At 36.2% G+C, this 20,045-nt stretch overlaps 1 protein-coding gene across 1 annotated transcript in view; it reads right to left on the reverse strand.

The window, feature by feature from the left end:
- Positions 1–20,045, reverse strand: part of LOC150108966 ((E3-independent) E2 ubiquitin-conjugating enzyme UBE2O-like) — a 360,964-nt gene that overhangs the window by 208,507 nt on the left and 132,412 nt on the right. Inside the window, exons 12-13 of the mRNA XM_090411140.1 lie at positions 11,944–12,072; positions 4,819–4,916 (exon numbers count right to left, since the gene is read on the reverse strand). Coding sequence (XP_090267266.1) covers positions 4,819–4,916; positions 11,944–12,072 — 227 coding nt within the window. The remainder of the gene's footprint in view (positions 1–4,818; positions 4,917–11,943; positions 12,073–20,045) is intronic.

Here is a 20,045-nt window from a genome sequence, read left to right on the forward strand (position 1 = left end):
CCTTCTGATCCCCGGCACAGAGTGAAATGTACCCAAACCGAATGCAGAAGATAAACAAGGCAGATATAGGGGTTTCCCAAAAGTATCGCAACTGATGAATGTGGGTAAATGTGGTGATCACGGTGACTTTGATCGTGGACATATTATTGGTGCAAGATACATGGGTCATTCTATTCCTAAGTGGTAAGAACCATAGGGTTCTTGAGGGCAACTGTATCAAGGGTCTACTGCAAGTATATCATCAATGGACATACAGCACCTAGTGAGCAAGTGGTGACTAACCACATGTCATCAATGACTGGGGTGTTCAGGCTCATAAAGATCAACCGCAGGACAACAGTAGCACAAATCACACCCAGTTTCAATGTCAGAGGTCCAAGCATCATCAGTGAGTGAATGGTACACTGTACCCTGCATACCATGGGCTATGGAAGTCAACACCTTAATCGTGTATCACTGTTTGAGAGCTCATCATCAGTAACAAGCCTCACCTCACCTAGTGTTGGGACCATCAAAACTGAACCTCTGCAGAGTGGACCAGTCATGTGGTCTGATGAATCCTATTATCAATTGTACCGAGCTGATGGGAGGATGCAGGTCTGGCATTGACAGCATGAGGCAATGGACTCGTCGTGCCAGGTCGGCTCTGTGATGGTTTGTCTCTCATGTGACACATTAGATCCCTTAGTGTGTGTTTGAAGAAGTCCTTAAACACTGCAAGCTACCAACATGTGTTGGCTGATAACCTATGCACATTTATGACCTTCATGCATCCTGCAGATGCACGAAGGTCATGAATACATGTATGTAGGTCTGTTTCAAATGAATGTGTGTATGGTTTATTTCAGCAGAACAATGTGCCACCCCTCACCCAAGCATGATGCGAGGAATGCTCATCTGAGTTTGGGACCATTCCGTGGCACCAAGGACCCCAGATTTAAATTCAATCAAATCTAACTAGGATGCTATAGAGCAATACATCAGATCCATGTATCCAGGACCAATGTCTAAAGCACAGTTGTGGACAATGCTGCAACAGGCATGGCTGGAATTACCTCTGGATTCTGGTGGAGTCAATGTTTCGGAGAGCACAGGTTGTTATTCGTGCTAGAGGGATCTAATATATATCTAATTATACCTAATGACATGCTATTAGGTAGGTATCTATAATGTTTTATCCATTGAGTTTGTGTGTGTGTGTGTGTGTGTGTGTGTGTTGATCAAATTATGAAAAAAATATGGAAAACAAAACAAGGTATTCAGTTAACCACAAATATTATCAATTCAATACTACTTGCAGATGACCAGGTTATATTACAAGATAATAAATAAAATAAATAATAATAATAAATCCACTAATGCCTTTTATTTCTCCTGCATCGAGTAAGTACATGATGTCATTTTAACTTTATCTAACTTTTGGAGACTGAGGAAGCAACTGAAATTCCACTAGTAGCCAATCAAGATAGCTGGCGCAAGACTATTACAAATTATACATAACATCTGTTGGAGGCTTAATGGATTTTTTACAACACTCAAAAAGGATTAAAATAGAATTTAATACTTCCTATATTTCGTCCTAGTCACTAGGACATCTACGGGGATTACAAAAACAACTAATGTAACATGCACACAAATATCATACAATACTAAGCCCAACCACGTGGGTGACACTAAAGTCCTATCTAGGTGGAGCCCCCTCTAAGGGCTGTAGTAGGTGGCCTGGAATGTAAGGTGGGACCTCTGGTGATGAGTGTTTCCCAAATCTTCGGAAGCGTAATGAAACTGTATTTATTAAGATTTGGTTGGTTTATGAACCAACTTAACTTTTCTTAGAAGCTGCTACTGCTTCTAAGAAAAGTCTCTCTTTCTTGAATTTGCTGTGGTGGAGCATGGTGGTTTTCTTCCATGATACCCTGTGGGTGGTGTCCAAAACATGGTCAGCCAAGCCTGAATGACCACAGTTGTGTTTACAGATGTAAGACTTGTGTTCCTCCATGCAGATGGATGCTGATCTGCCTGTCTGTCCAAAGTACGCCAGCTTACAGGAACAGGGTACTTTGTAAACTCCAGGCAGAGAGAGAGAGAAGGGAGCTGATCTTTCGTAGAACGGATAAGGGTAGCAAGTTTGCGGAAGGGCTTATATGCTGTGTGTAGGTTGTAGTTTTTTAGAATCTTGGCTATTTTTTCGGATGTGCCATGGATGTAGGGTATAGTGATGGCATTTTTAAAATCTTGTTGACGAGAAGGAAGGGGAATGGGGGAGGAACTGATTTTTTTTGATACTGTGATTGCTGTAGCCATTGGAGAGGAAAGTGCTGTGTATGTGGTTAAGCTCAGTAGTGAAGTCAGTTCCACTGGAACAAAGATTGTGGGTTCTCTTGGTAAGAGTTTTAATAATGCCATATTGTTGAGAGGGGTGGTGGTGGGAGAGTTTGTGAATGTATCTGCCTGTGTGTGTGGGTTTTCTGTATACAGTGAAGGCAAGTGTATCATTGGCCAGGCGTGTGACTAAGGTGTCTAGGAAGGGTAAACAATTGTTCTTTTCCTTTTCCACAGTAAACTGGATTCTTGGATGTAGGCTATTGAGATGACTGAGGAAGGAGTCTAACATGTCTGGGCCATGAGGCCAAATAGAGACCACATCATCTACATATCTTAGCCAGCTAGAAGGTTTGAGTGTCTATGGCTAATTTTTCGAAATCTTCCATATAGAAATTGGCAAGGGGGGTGAGAGGGGGGGATCCATGGCGGTTCCTTCTATCTGTTTGTAGATTTTGTTCTTCCAAGAGAAATACCTAGAGTTAATGGCAAAGGAAAAGAGATCTAAGATATCAGAAGGAAAAACGAAAGATCAGCTCCCTTCTCTCTCTCTCTCTGCTTGGAGTTTACAAAGTACCCTGTTCCTGTAAGCTGGCGTACTTTGGACAGACAGGCAGATCAGCATCCATCTGCATGGAGGAACACAAGTCTTACATCTGTAAACACAACTGTGGTCATTCAGGCTTGGCTGACCATGTTTTGGACACCACCCACAGGGTATCATGGAAGAAAACCACCATGCTCCACCACAGCAAATTCAAGAAAGAGAGACTTTTCTTAGAAGCAGCAGCAGCTTCTAAGAAAAGTTAAGTTGGTTCATAAACCAACCAAATCTTAATAAATACAGTTTCATTATGCTTCCGAAGATTTGGGAAACACTCATCACCAGAGGTCCCACCTTACATTCCAGGCCACCTACTACAGCCCTTAGAGGGGGCTCCACCTAGATAGGACTTTAGTGTCACCCACGTGGTTGGGCTTAGAATTGTATGATATTTGTGTGCATGTTACATTAGTTGTTTTTGTAATCCCCGTAGATGTCCTAGTGACTAGGACGAAATATAGGAAGTATTAAATTCTATTTTAATCCTTTTTGAGTGTTGTAAAAAATCCATTAAGCCTCCAACATGATGTCCTCACAGCACTTAAGCCTCTACACATGAGAACATAACATCTGGTTGGCTGAGTGGTTGATCAACAGGCCACAGGTTCAAATCCTGCCATGGACATGGATGTTTGTGATTGTCTTTAAGTGAAAGATAAATTTTATCACCTGGTGTAAGACCACTGCCCCACTTGTTGGAGGCCTGAAGTGGCTGAAAAAGTTCCATGTTTGGTCTCTAGAGAAATCTCTGGACTATGTAAAAATACAAATAAAATTACAAAAAAATATATAAAATTGATAAAAATTAAGAAAAAAAAAATCCTTAGCCTACTCACGGTACAAATGTATGATAGGTTTAGCAATAACCTTTCGTGGGCGGTAACCATATAACAAAAAAATTTGGTGACAAGAGGAAGCTGACAAGTGCCATCACCTCATGGTTTCTAATCTCAACACTATATTTATTGTCTGAAATAGTGTGTGTTTTATGGTCAATTTTCTTGAGTTTGTGGGTGGAAAAATTGGAGTTTCCAAGAGGAAAAAAACCTGCTTGCCCATACCAGGGATTGACTAACTTGGGAAATGGTCGAAGAAAGGCTTAGAAAAATTCTTCTAATTGGCAATTAGAATCAAACTTGGTGTTTCTTCAGGTGGCTAGCACTGTGGATGCATATACCACTTCCACTGAGCTACACAGGCTCTGATAATGACGATAACCTTCAAAAATCAATTTATGAATTAAATACAATATGTCAACAATATAATAAAGATTTCACAAAAGAAAACAAAATTCAGGGTATTTAAAGGCAGAGATCATATTAGATTAAAAATACCAGAACAGGTAACAGTTTATTTAGATTGCATAATAACTTATCTAGAAAGACAAAGATATAGATGAAAAAATAAATGGCACCTCATTCTGTTATGTGGTTCAGAAATATGGATTGTTAAAAAGAAAAACATCAAAATAAAATACATCAGAAATGAGATTTAAAGAACAATTAAAGGATGTACAAAATTAAACCATATAAAAAATGAAGAATGAAAGAAAATATAAAAAATGAAAAAGTCAAAGCATATAGAAGGAAATGTAAAGATCATTTATACAAAATGGAAAGATAACTACTAAAAGTGGATAAATACAGAGCAAAAGACAGAGAGAGAAGAAGACCAGTGAAGCCAGAACAGACAAATGTCAAATCCTTAATGAGAAGAGCGGCTGTTGCCCAACGTGGCAACAGCCACTTCTCTCACAATAGATATAAATAAAATATAATGTGGAATGCAAAGAAACTTTTGCATTCATGATGTGATGAAATAGCAAACTTATCTGAATGTGTTTTTCAGGGAAAAATTCAGGTTTTTACATTCAAAATGATTATTATAAGTACCCTTCCTCAGCTTCAATAACAGATCCTTCTGACTCGGTCTCCCAGCTGTCTTCTTCTTCAAGAGAGTCATCATCATCTCCCCACAGATCATCTGAATCCTAAGGAGAAGAATAAATTTTTGTTAAAGAAATTAAAATCATATTTTTCAGTATAACACAGTGCTATTTAAATACAGGATTAATACATTTAACTTCTCTGATCAAACAATTTCATGCCCTTTTACATTTTTTCTAACCACCACAGTTCGATCTACTGCATAATTCTGAAATAATGCTTCTCAAATAAATAAAATAATTTACACAACTCATACTGAATCTCTACATGGAATTGAAAATAATAATAATTACTTAAAGTACCACAACACCACACCAAGCTCGGAAAGCCAGATTTATGGTAACCAAACCAGTGGCTAAATGAAAAAGCCTCACAATCAGTGCTGTATCACTAATATTATCAACTTGCTTGGAAATTATGTAAATATGAAAAACCTTAATTATGAAGAACCGCATTCTAGTTTCTTGCAATTCATTTGGTGCAAAGCAAAATATGTGAAGTCTCTTTTCCAAAAAAACAGAAGTAGATGGAATGAAAGAAGAGGCAGTGAAGTTGGTTTGGTGAGTTTCAAGATGGACTGTAAAAGGTGTGTTGGTTAGCAGTAGCTCTCGTTCTATGATTTTGGAGGAAAGCAAAGGATTATCAGTGGCCAATTCAGCAGAGTACTGTTCATGAAAGTATCTGTAGAAGAGGTACAAAAACTGAACTGTCTGTTAGAGAGAAAGAGATTGAAGTGGATATATGAGAGAGGGATAATTAACTAAACAGATTTGCCCTCTTCTGGATAGAATCAAGCACAATCTTAGAGAGAATTTTCGCACACCCCAAATATGGGAGCAATATTCCATGATTGGGCAGATTTGGAATTTATGCAGCTGTTAAGGTGTAAAAAGTACAGCAAGTTTTTGGCAGTTGCAGAAGCTATAGTTGGAATGTGTTTGTATTAGGAAAGGTTGGAGGTATAGGTCGATCCAAGAAGAGAAATCTGATTGTATTTGGATATCTAGGTATTACCTTCAGTAATACCCAGAAGGGGGGGGGGGAAGGATGCAAGCCCTTTCTTGCAAGAAATCAGAGAGGACTGAGTTTTAGTGGGATAACCCCATTGGGATATAGCTATCAGATTGGAGTTCAGGACTTTGGATGTAGTGGATTTTGTAATTTGTAACAACTGGGCATTAAAAGGTTTGCTAAATAAAAAGGAGGAATGGAGTGTACTGTTATTGGCAAAGCTATGGATAGGATTGGAGGTCTGTGAGAGCAGGTCATCTATATATAAGAGGAAGAAAGTGGGTGAAAGAACAGAGCCCTGAGGTACTTCTGCAATGGTGGAAAATCTAAGGAGGGGAAACCATCCACCATGACAGGTAGCGAGTCACCAGTTAAAAGTTGGTGATTCAGTTGCAGAGTGTGGAAGGCAGACAGAAGGATGGCAGTTTGCTAAGTAGGCCCCTGTGCAAACCTTATCAAATGCCTTTGAAATGTCAAGGGCAACCACACGAGGTTCTCCAAATTTTTCCATGGCTTGAGTCCAGAGGTGGATGGTGAAAGCTATAAGATCAGCTGTAAATCACAAATGGTGGAATCGGTACTGTTCATCAGAGATCAGTTGGTAGGTCTCTAGGTGGCTCAAGAGTTAGCTGCTGATGGCCTTCTCCATAATTTTAGAGAAAACAGAAATGAGAGCAACTGGATGGTAATTCATTGGTTGACTATTATCCATCTTTCTTTGGGATAGGCTGGATGTGGGTCTGTTTCCATGTTGTAGGGTAAATACCAGTTGAATAGGTGATACAGGATAGGTGTTAGTTCTGGGGCACAACTTTTTAACACCATTATGGGTGATATGGAGAGAGTAGTTTTTGGTGGGGATGGAGGAAACTTAGAGTGTGCAAGAACTGGTACATATAATAATTCTTCAGTGTACAATGCAAATTATTATTATTTTGGTAACCCCCATGGACTCAATAGACTCGTGGAAGGCCTACTCAACCAGCAACATACCTATCATAATGAACTTCATTATGATAGAATAGATAAACACAGAATTAACTGCTATGCAACCTTGAAGTTCCAATTATTGCATGATTATCATGGTGGATTCCTTGATTGTTTCGATCAAGAAGTGATTGTCACCAGATGTGTACAAATATTATAGAACAGTTCAGGAAATTTCAAGTACTGTATCTGCTTTTGCTATCTCCAAGTATTTGATCAGGTCTACTAAGCTGGCTCCTATCATTTGGTTTAATTTCTGAGAATAGATGCCCATTATGTGTGATGCTGAAAAGATCCTTATTCTCAAACTTTGCAACTAATATTGCAGTTCCATAAGGTTCTCTGCTCCCTCTGTATATCAATGCCCCTCTTCAGTGCAAATCCAATACACAGCTTTGCTAATGACAGTCTACTGCTGTCATTAGCAAAGTATCTGACAAACTACTCAAACCACCACCACAATCTCCAGAAATATCAACTTTGCCCAGGGCATTAATGCAGGAATTAAAAGTTTGAGAGATAACGAGCAAATTAAGAGTATGCAAGAATTGGTACATATAATAATTCTTCGGTGTACCATGCAAACTATTATTATTATTTTGGTAACCTCCATGGACTCAATAGACTCATGGGAGGTCCACTCAATCAGCAACATACCTATTATTATTATTATTACTACGGGCTACTCCAGGGAGTCCTTAGAGACTCATCGAGGGAGGCCCTAAACATCATGTTCACACAACTGTTCAACATTCTCACAGTATCTATCATACCTTGCCTTGAACTCGCTCACTGTCATAGCACCCACAACAGACTCTGGCAGCTTATTCCACTCATTTACCACTCTAAAAGTAAAGAACCCAGCTCTAACACCCCTGCTAACCACGCTCTTGCCCAGCTTCCATGGGTGTCCCCTAGTTCTCCCACCACCAGTCCTGATCTCAAAAATATCCTCTGAATTAATCCTATAGAATCCTTTTAGCAATTTGAATGTCTCAATCATATCTCCCCTTTTCCGCCTATCAACTAGTTTCTGCAACCCACAAATCTTCAACCTGTTCTCATATGGTTCATTCCATAGACCTGCTATCATCTTAGTCACTCGCTCTGGATCCTCTCCACCTCCTCCCCATCAAGAAGGAACTGAGGTGACCAAATCTGGGCACAGTAGTCGAGATGAGGTCTTATCAGGGCTCGGTACAGAGGTACAATAACTTGCTTGTCTCTGCTCGTCAAGGTATTTTTCAACAACCAAGTGAGTTGATGAGCTGATTTAGATACTTTTGCAATGTGTCCCCTAAACTTCATCTCCCTATCCACCAACACTCCCAAGTCCCTGGCCTCATCAATCTCTTGGAGTACAGTTCCACCAATGTGGTATACTGCTGCTAATCTTTTCACTTCGAAATGCATAACCTTACATTTTGTCACATTAAATTGACATCCATTCTCCTTAGTCCAGAACTCCAATCTATCTAAGTCATCTTGCAAGACGTTGACATCTTCTGCGTTCACTATCGCCCTACCCAACTTTGCATCATCAGCGAACAAATGAACTGTCCCACTTAGACCCTTCCCTATATCGTTAATGAACAGATTAAACTATCATAATGAATTTTGAAGTTATTTACACTTCCTACATTTACAATGTATTTCATTCACCAACAACTCTCCATGCAAAATATCTACTTCCACAACCCTAAATTCTGATCCTCAAACCATACTTTAATGGGCTGGAAAAACCTTATCAATTTCAATATCAGAGAATCCTGCCTTATTTCTCATATAAAAAACCTTTTTGAGAATACCCAGATCCCTAAGATCTGAGGTTCGAGATTGCCCCAAACCTCAAGTCTCTCCTGGCAAACATATTACATATGTGGCAACAGCATCCAAAATTTTGTTGGGTTCATCTTTTACTCGAGGCATTACTTAATCTCGCAACAGCTATTAACTCTACACAAATCTGGAAAAACACTGATTACAGTTTCTGCATTTGGGGTAGTACCCTACAGAAGAGAACACTAAGATTAATAACTCAATTCTCATATGCACAGATGTTCAGTTTCTGCTGTTTGCACTTTCTACATATATTTCAGTGGTTACTGTTAATGAGAACTAGCACTGATAATTCTCCGGCTTCTTCGAAATCTATCAAAATATATTCAAGTGCTAGTCAGCACTCCTTCACAGTTTAACTGTAAAATTAAAGAATAAATTGATACAAAATAAATAATGGAAAAAACTCGCGTAGAAAGATTATTTAATAGTATAATTTTCGCCTGTGTGTCACAGGCATCTTCAGTACATTAATTGTAAAGAAATGCTTCATTAAAAGAACTTTGAGTAGTTTTAATATGTCTTCCTCTTCAAACAAATAAAGCGCATGACTATCCCTTATGTACAAGGCATCAGTGAACGTATAGCAAAAATTTTAAAACCACTGAATATTTTTGTTGCCTTTCAACCATTTAGAAAAATCTCCACCTTTCTCACTTCTCCTAAGGACAAGTTTCCACATCTTAATCATCCAGGTGTCTACCAGATTCTGTGCTCTTGTGGATTATCTTATTTCGGACAAACGGGAAGATCTGCCTCTATTTTGCTAGAAGAACACCAATCTTATATTGAATACTTTAAACCTGAAAAGTCTGGACTTTCTAAACATGCCATCTTCACTAGACACAGAGTTCATTGGAGAAAGACAAGAGTTCTTCACAAAAGTCAGTTTCTCATAGAACGCCTTTATAAAGAAACATGTGAAACTCTACTTCGTTCTCCTAACTTAAACAGATCCGATGGCTTACGTCTATCCCCTTTATGGGAGATAGTACTTTACAAATCAGCTAATCTTTCCTAACTTTTTATTGTATTAATTTTTTTTTTTTTTTTTTTTTTTTTAAGGAAAGTTATTGACCTTTTTAGTTATCTTACACCAGCTACTTAGGTGGCGCTTTTTGGAATTGTCAGTTAGTGTTTAATTTTGAGCTTAATGTACTGAAGATGCCTGTGACACACAGGCGAAAATTATACTATTAAATAATCTTTCTACGTGAGTTTTTTTCCGTTATTTATTTTGTATCGATATGTCTACTCACGGTTTACCTCTTTTAAAACTTAAAGAATAAATTTTTCTTCCTTATATGTATTTCCTAAAAAGTACAATCTATTAGTCTTCAAATCCAGTGTTAGCAACTTTCTGCCCATTCATACTGCTAATATACTATAGATTAAATATTATGTTGTGTATTGGATTACCATTAAAAAAAATACTTGACTGTTAATAAACAGTTTTAAGTCACTGTTTTAGCTTTAATAAAGTTATATTACTGAATTCATGTTTAAATATACTGAAGTTATTACATTATTCCAACAAGAAACTGTAGAAGATGTTCTAGTAGCAAACAAAAGTCTGCACACAAAGTATCTTCACAACTATGCTACTTGAATATAGAGGCTGATGACTTCACATTATTTGCTATCCCATAATGCAAAGCACATCCTTTTGGATGTGTATAACTGCTATGAATTATGGGAAGGGCCACTACTAACTGGTTTTGACCTTTATTGCAGTCTCATCAGTGAGAGCCAGAACCAGAAGAGATACTAAGGTTGAATTAATGCAGAAGATATATTTCTCATATACAAGTAGTAAAAAGGTGTATCACATTATTAAAATAGTCTGGATTAGAGATAGTCGCAGAAAGTTTTTCTCACTTTTACAAATTAAATTAAACTACAAGTTGATGTTAATTTGTAAACAAGTGGAAAAACTTTCTAGATTTTCTTAGCATTCAGACTTCTCAACAAGATTTTTGTGATATCTTTCTGGCAAAAGATAAAACTAGACGTGTAGTTCATTCAATGTTCCCCATATATTAGGGGGTATCTGATCAGGTCAAAATGCAGGAGAGTTGAGTTAGGTTGTATAGAATTACAGTCAAAGCAACTTATGGTATATGGTCAGTATGTCATGTCTGTTTTAATTGCATGTGTTGTTCTGCTTGTTGGTAAGGCAAACATCAGAGTTTCCAGGACAAAAAACCTCACCATCTATGTAAGAGACTAACTTACTTTTGTTGTTGAAAAGCCTTTTATTACTAGTTTTTTTTTTTTTTTGCATTCTAGATACCATTCAACTCAATTCTTCTTTCCAACCATAACTGAGCTACAGAAGCTCAGGAGTTGAAGGAAAATGATACAAGGTGATTGGCTTTGTCTTTAGATGTACCATGCAAATATGAGAAAAAGAGCCAAATGCAAATGTCCAGCTCTTCAACAACTTTAAAAAATAGATAGGAATTTGCTAATTTTTTTTTTTTTTTGAATAACTAAAGAATGAGAATTTGATAAAGTCCACATTATATTTGGTCTCTAGAAATGAATTCCAGATCACCTAATTATTAGCCAATCCCTGTCATTAATACACTATAGATTTACAAATTTTCATAAGTGAGATTCACATTAAAAAGTTGTCCGATGAAGATAGCTAAAGAGGAAATCTAAAAATAAATAGTTTTCATTAGAAGAATTAGCTTCTTGAAGCATTAAAACTATATAATGTAAAAACTGAACCTTATACAAATCAGCTGATGAAAATTAGTAAAAATGAAGGATGAAGAGGAAGGCAATTTGGCATTGAATTACTGTGACAGGATTTTACATATATTTCCACTGCTGTTTATGATTTATATATGGATCACGTTATTGTTAAGGAAACTGATATGAAATATGATACCAAAATATGGATATCAAGGTCTTTACTCTATGCATAATGTTATCCTCTGAAATAAATCTACTACATCTGCTTTAAAACAAGATTAACTGTTGAAACAATATCTAGCGAATACAGCTGACTCTCACTACAAAACTTATAGGAAACAGGAATAATTTGTTATAGTGGATAATTTGCTATTATGAATTTTTGTATAGCATTGTGCCCATGGGGCTTTAGTCAGGTTTTGGCAGTTCATTAGTGACCGAGTTGGTTATAACTGTGTTTACTATAGTGAAAATCAAGTGTATTAAATATTAAAGTTCATTTAAGAACTGACAGTTAGTAGAATTACTCACATATTCTCCAACTCTGTAAAGTTCTTGTGGATAGCAAAGAGATGTTTTTCCATTAACCCATGATACCTCCACTTTCCCAGATGGATGCACATCAACTACTTGTCCTGCAGTTGATGCTGGATCATGATCCTTAAAATTTAAAATACTGTTATAAATCTATATCATTTATGCAAAATAAGAACATGCTTTGAAGAATAAATAAGCAAGGCTTTAGCTCTGTTCATCATATTAAATAATGCTATTTACTAAATGCACTATTTGATTAATAAACAGAAAGAAAATAGACAAGTCATTAAATTCAATTTCATCATCATTATTATAAGATGATTTTCCAACCACATGATAGTTCAAATTTCATACATGAAACAACACTTGAATTTAATTTCTATTTATTTTATGAACTGCATTCAGTAACAATAACTTAAAACCATCTTTACAGTACAGACAGCTAATATTTATAAACCAAGGTAAAATAGAAGAAATTAAAATGAGACTTACAAAGGACTTGTATAAGTACATAATTTTCAATTCTATAAATAACTGTACACTAGGTCAAGGATTTTATAAGAGGCCATGAATTCTAAGTAAATGAATAATTTGTCCATCAGTTAGGGACATGTATTTTAAGACATTAATATTATATGATACTTCCAAATTAACAGCCTCTCTTACTTTTAAGTATGAAATGAGGACTGTTAGTACTGTAATGAGGACTATTGTAACCTTCCAAGAAATAGTCCCCCCCCCCAGCAATTTCTATTTATAAAGATGAATAACTGAAATTAAAAATTTTAGAACATTACAGGTCACAGATGGCAATAATGTGCCATAGGTTTATATACTTCCAAATGCCAATGGAAGTGTATATATATATATATATATAAGAAGAGTAAAATGGCTAAGAAGTGTGTAAGCAAGGCTAGATTTACAGTGTATCTGATCAACTGTATAAAAAGTTGGATACAAAGGAAGGAAAATCCCAAATTTTTAAACTTGTCAAGAATGCAAAGAAAAGTAAGTATGTGGGACAAGCAAGGCGTATTTAGGAAAGAAAATCAACAAATATAAAGAAGATGATAAAGGAGCAGTGTTGAAGAGATTATCAGGAGTTACTAAGAAAGTTGGCATGGTCAAGCAGATTAACCATCCAGAGGTGTATTGGTAAAGATGTAGAACAGGAATCCTATTGAGACAGATGGAATGGAATCCCTGTGAAGGTAAGGAAGATGTTAAGAGACAATGGATTGTGAGTGACTGATCAGTTTTTTTTTTTTTTTTTTTTAAATCTCAAATAAACACCTGATATATGCAAAAGATTGCCTGGTGCCATCTACAAGAATAAGGGAAATGTGCCAAGTTGTCACAACTATCATAGAATAAATGAAATGGGTCATGCAACAGTTACTGGAAAGAGTAGTGAAGAAAGGCCAAAACATTTTTGGCCTTTGATTGGAATTGGAGTTCTCAGAAAACCAGTTTGTTTTTATGTACATCAACAGGCAATATTTATTGTTAGGCAGCTGAAAGAATTTACATATGGTTTTTATTGACTTAGAGAAATCCTATTCTTAGAGAAGTAATTATGAAAATCTGGAAAGGTTTTTGTAAGAATACAGAAGCTAAATATCACAAGTGGCTAAATATTCTAGTGGCAATTTAGAAAGCTTAGAAATGGAAAAAATATGATTAAAAAATTCATCATCATCAAATTCCTGACATGTACCCTCAAGGGGTGTACAGGATATGATAGTACTAACATGAAAAATTTACATAATTACTAACTTCCTATAATGATCAGAGTTTAATTCAAAGCCTCGATATGCTCTTACGTCTAAAATTAACTCCGCTAATTTAAAATTTGTGATAACGTAGTCGATTACTGATTTGTGTCCTCTGGCTGACCAAGTATATTTATGTATTTCCTTGTGTTTAAACATTGAATTCATTATTCTCATATTATTATAAATGACAAAATCGCACAATCTGCGACCATTTTGATTACATGTATCTTCGCCAAATTTACCTATGTTTGTTTTGTATTTTTTGTTTCCTATTCTGGCATTTAAATCTCCTGCTAGCAGTAAATAGTCAGTTTTGTTTGTTTTATCTATGGCATTCTGTAATTAATTCTTTATAAAATATATTACTGTCTTCTTCTTTTCCCTCTTCTGGTGCATATGCACCAATTATTGTTATGTGGCCTCTTAATGTCTTGAGTCTAATTTCTATTAGTCTTTCATTCAAATAGTTGTAATATACAATATTGTTCTTTAGGGATTTATGTACCATAATCATTATACCTGCTTTTGCTCTTTCTTCTTTTTTTACCCCACTGTAAATTTGTATATAGTTGTTTGTTTCTTTTGTACCTTTTTGTTTTTTCTTTGTTTCTGTTACTATACACATTTTTATGTTAGCTTGGTTTAGTTGTTTATCAAGTTCTTCTTCTTCTTTGTGTGCAATGCTTCTCACATTCCATGTTGCAATCTTCATTATGTGTTCCTTTTTCCAATTTCGTTTACCGTTTCCTGGGTTGTGGTCTTTTCCCTGACAGTCCGTCCGGCTTTTCTTTGCATGAAACTTGAAAGTATTTTGAATTTCCCCAGGGCAGGTTACTAACCTGTTGCTGGCTAAGTCCAGTGGTAGGGCTGCTACCTAATGCCTCTGCACAGGAAGATCTAACAGCATTAGGGTGTTAAGGTTATACCGCCCATACTCGGTCGTCAGTGCCTCGTTTGTACTTTTAGAACAGGATGGACCACGGGAAGGTGAGGTTGACATTTGAGTGAGAGAGGCTATGTATTGCGCTTCACCACCCCTTCAACTCCCATGGACCATGAAAAGGAAAGATGAAAAACGAATTCAAACAGCAGAAATGAAGTTCCTAAGAAAAACAGCTGGATATACCAAGTGGGACCACAAAACAAATGAAGAAATCTTACAATTCCTAAAAATCAAACCAATTAATTACTACATAAGACAGTATAAACAAAAATGGCTAGAACATTTAAATCGAATTGACAACAGCAGACTACCAAAAATATTATACAGATACAAAATAAGTGGAAAAAGAAGAATCGGAAGACCAAGAAAGAGATGGCATGAGACCGGAACAGGCCACATGGCCTATATTCCATGTTAAGAAGAAGAAGACTAACTTCCTATATACAATTTTATTCCAAATCAGCCTGTTACTTGTCAAGACTCCAACATTAACAGATCTTATATTTCTATCGTCTAAGGACTTTGTACCGTATCAATCCACCTATATCCTGGTCTTCCTCTGAGTCGTTTTCCTGCCAACCTGGCAGAGAATACTTGTTTTGCTAATCTTTCCTCACCCATTCTGTTTAAGTGATCATACACCAGAGATTAGCTCTGCTAATGCATTCCTGCATGCTGACAATGTCAAGTTCTTCCCTAATATCCTCGTTTTTAATATGATATTGCCATTGGTGCCATCTGTTCATGCCTCTAATCTTTCTCAGGACTCTCATATCTACGGTCTCTAGTCTTTGGTCAAGTGTTTTACATCTAAACCAGCTCTCAGATCCATAAGTTAAAACTGGTTTGAACACTGTCTTGTATACAGCTAATTTAGTGTTCCAACTAATTTCTCTCTTATTCTGTATGAATTTATTCAACAGACTTCCCACAATACCAGCTTTGTTGATTCTATTGTCATCATCATAAAATTCCTGCCACGTACCCTCGAGGGGTGCACAGGATATGACAGTACAAAACGAAAAAAATTACATAATTACTAACTTCCTATCTACAATTTTCCTCCAAATCAGTCTGTTACTTGTCAAGACTCCAACATTATCAGATCTTATATTTCTATCGTCCAAGGCACTTTATACCGTATCAATCCATCTATTTCTTGGTCTTCCTCTGGGTCGTTTTCCTGCCAACCTGGCAGAGAACAATTGTTTTGCTAATCTTTCCTCTCCCATTCTATTTAAGTGACCATACCACCTGAGATTAGCGCTGCTAACATTCCTGGATGTTGACAACATCAAGTTCTTTCCTAATATCCTCATTTTTAATATGATATTGCAATTGGTGCCCATCTGTTCACGCCTCTAATCTTTCTCAGGACTCTCATATCTGCGGTCTCTAGTCTTTGGTCAAGTGTTTTACATCTAAATCAGGTCTCAGATCCATAAGTTAAAACTGGTTTGAACACTGTCTTGTATACAGCTAATTTAGTGTTCCGACTAATTTCTCTCTTATTCCATATGAATTTATTCAATTGACTTCCTACCATACCAGCTTTGCTGATTCTGTTGTCTATTTCTATATTTAATTTACCATCTTCAGTAAAAATCGTGCCTAAGTAGCTTGAAATGTTTCACTTGTTCCACAGGTTCTCCATTCACAACACAGTTGACATTTTCAATGATTCTGCCTATTTTCATTGTCTTTGTCTTTTTATTGCTGACCTTCATACCATATCAATTACAACAGCTATTCAATTTAGTCAGAGAATCTTGCAGACTAGTAGCAGATTTATTTAGGAGTATAACATCATCCGCATAAAGCAAAGAGCTGACATTAACATCTCCAATTTTGATATCATGTTTAATACCACTTTCTTTCATAATGTGATCCATATAGATAATGAATAACAGAGGGGATAATGTACATCCTTCTCTCGCACCAGATTTAACATTAAACCATCTTCCTGTACTTCCTTCAATTCTAACTGCTGACTTACAACTCAAATAAAGACTAAGTATTGCTTGATATAATGCCCCATTGACACCATATAACTGCAGCGTATTGAATAGCTTCTCTCTTGGCACCTTGTCATATGCCTTTTCCAGATCAACAAAACTTAAATACAGATCTTTGTTATATTCCCATGCTTTCTCGACTATTTGTCGTAAAGTGAAGATCTGATCCTGACAGCCTCTATTTGGCCTGAATCCAGCTTGTTCTTCACCAAGCTTTTCTTCCACAATTCTTCTCAACCGTTTCTCAAGTATACTTGCATAGATCTTGCCAGGAACACTCAGTAGGGAAATACCTCTGTAATTCTCACATGCAGTTTTATTTCCCTTTTTATATATGGGTACTATGAGAGCTCTGCTCCAATCATCGGGAATTCGTCCCTCTGTCCAGGCTTTCTGAACTATGCAGTGCAGCCACTGTAAGACTCTTATACCACCATACTTCAGCATTTCTATTCAAATATCATCTACTCCTGCTGCCTTTCCTCATTTCAAGCCTTTGATGGCTTTTTCTACTTCAAGTATGGATATGTATTCCTGACTGCATGCCTGGTCAGTGTTTTTTACCACTGTGCTGTCATCACTGCTCGTTTCATTTAGCAGTTTTTCAAAGTAATTACTCCATACTTCAAGGATATCTTTTTCTCCCGTTTTCATGTCACCTTTATCATCTCTAATTCCTTTTACAGCACTCTTTCCTCCATTCTTAAGCTTCTTCAACAACCTCCAGAATATTTTGCCACCTTCTTGATATTTATTTTCTATATTCTTGCCAAAGTCCTCCCATGACTTTTGTTTAGCTAGTTTTACACAGTGTTTAGTATTCTTGCATTTGTCTCTATATTCTCTAAGAGTACAAGCTGACATATTTGACAAGAACTTTTGGTATGCTTTCTTCTTTTCCTTCACTGCCTCTTTAACTTCCTGTGTCCACCAAGGAGTTCTGATTTTTTTATCCTTACAGACAACTTCACCACATGCCTCTCTGGCAGAATCAATCAATGTTTTCTTCAGAGTTTGCCACTGAATTTCCAAGGTTTGATTCCTGTTCTCAAACTCTTTCATTTTTTCTTCAATAATCTTTGTGTATTTTAGTCTACAGTTCACATCTGAGAGCTGCTCAACTTTTATTCGCTTTAAACCTTTCTTACATGTTATTCTTTTCAATATGAAATTCAATTTTATCCTGCACAATACTAAATAGTGATCACTTCCAATTTCAAATCCTCTGTACACTCTGGTGCCCTGCACCAGGGAGAAAACATCACTATCAACAATAACATAGTCAATGAGACTTTTCTTATTCCTACCCTCTTCTCTCCATGTGAATTTGTGCACATTTTTATGTTGGAACATGGTGTTAGTAATAACCAGTCCATGTCCTGAGCAGAAATCCAACAGATATTTGCCATTATTATTAGCTTTGCTCTTTTCTCCAAATTTTCCCAAAATATTTTTGTATGTCTCACAGTCATTTCCTACTCTGCTATTTAGATCCCCAACAAGGACCAACTTTTCATTTTTTTTTTTTGTGTCAGTTGCTTTTTCTAAAGCCTCAAAAAATTCCTCCACTTCTACCTTAGTAGAACCTTCTGTGGGACCATAGGCACAAATAAGTCTCATTGTTCAGTTCCCCATTCTCATATTTGCCTACATTACTATACTTGAGACTGACTGCCATTCAAGAAGATTAGCCTCGTATTTTGTGTTGAATACTATGGCTACTCCTTCTTTTGTTGATTGTCGTTGCCTGAATATAACATTTTGTATTTATTGCTCAGAACGATCTCACCAGTTTTGGTATTTTTTGTTTCAGTCACCCCTATTATGTCAATCTGGTACTTATCTAATTCCTCAGCTAGCTCCATTTCTTTACCATTCAGGCTTCTTACGTTGATAGTACCGATCTTTAACTCTGGTGATGTTGAGTTGGGGTTTTTAACTTTTCAATTTTAACTTCTGGAACTGCAAGCTAGGTCAGAAATAAAACTGATCAAAGATTGGACACCACAGAAATTAGAGTTCTTAGAAAGATAAGGAGAGTGAATAGATGGCATCAATAGCAAAATCATATTAAAAATTGGGATATTTTAGAATGTGATCTTGTCAGCATTCAGGAATTTGTGAGCAGTGCTAATCTTATGTGGTATTGTCACTCAAACAGAATACACAAACATATCAGGAATTTGACTTGTCCCCATCATCCTAATGCAAGCTACCTGTCATTAGTGTTCCACCCTCCTCTCTTTGTAACTGGAGACAACCAATTATAATTTACACTAACTGACAAAGTTTTCAGAGTATTTTCAATTTTAATGCGACAGACAGCACATATTTAGTCCATTATGAATATTTCAGGAAGTGTCATTAAGTGATTCTTAACATTACATAATTTAAACAGTAATTCTGGATTCATGTTATTTTTATAATTTCACTCTTCTTAGTTTTTTATTATGCACATTTTATGCAAATTAGGTGACTTATGTATTAAGCAATCTTTAAAAAAAAAAACTGGAAAGAAACTGTGATAATTAAATATATATTTAATTTATATTTCAGTGAAATTTAATTTATAGCTAAAATTAAATGCATTTGTCTTTGTCTCCACAAATAGAATAAATGTTAGTCAATCATTTTGTAAAATATTATTCACAGTTTTGTAACTTTATATTGTGAAGTATTGCAAAACTTTTGCATCATTTTGTAATGGCAACAGAGAGAACACATGGAGTTGGAAATTTTCACAGTACAAGAAAATCATTATTTTACTTTAATGGAGTGGAACTATATAATGCGACTGTTTTTCTTACCTGAAAATTTATTTTGGTGTTGTTTAGTTCTACCCATACAAGGAGAACACCAGTGAGCAGCAGTTTGAAACCAGTACATATATGAGCAGATTTTTGAAGCATTTGGACAGCTAAGCAACAGCTGTCTGCATGTTCTTGTGGAGACCAGGGGTTCCTGTTTAGAGAGCAGAAAGAGTTGCAGGAATATGTTTGGAGACCTATAGATTTATCTGAAAGTATTAATGCTTTCAAATGGTGTACAACCACTAAAAGGTGAAAATCTAGAAGGCCTCTAGTATTGTTTGTGTTTTAAAAGAAAGCTGTAGCTCAAGCTACATCCATAACTAATTTTGGTCTAGTGTTTGTCTATTTAACTCTGCATTTGTTCTTGTTGACAGATAAAAAGTGAAGACAGAACATTTTATTTCGAGCAGAAAGTTGTGTTTTTCATCTAAAAGAGTGTTCTTCATGATAGTGCAGTATACTGTATACTAAAGACAAGAAAACTAACATCATCATCAAATTTGTGCCATGTACCCACAAGGGGTGTACAGGATATGATAGTACTACGTGAAAA

This window comes from Typopeltis vanoorti, chromosome 2 (assembly GCF_054136105.1).
Source record: "Typopeltis vanoorti isolate ZY-2024b chromosome 2, IOZ_Tvanoo_1.0, whole genome shotgun sequence".
In the NCBI taxonomy this organism is placed as follows: Eukaryota; Metazoa; Arthropoda; class Arachnida; order Uropygi; family Thelyphonidae; genus Typopeltis; species Typopeltis vanoorti.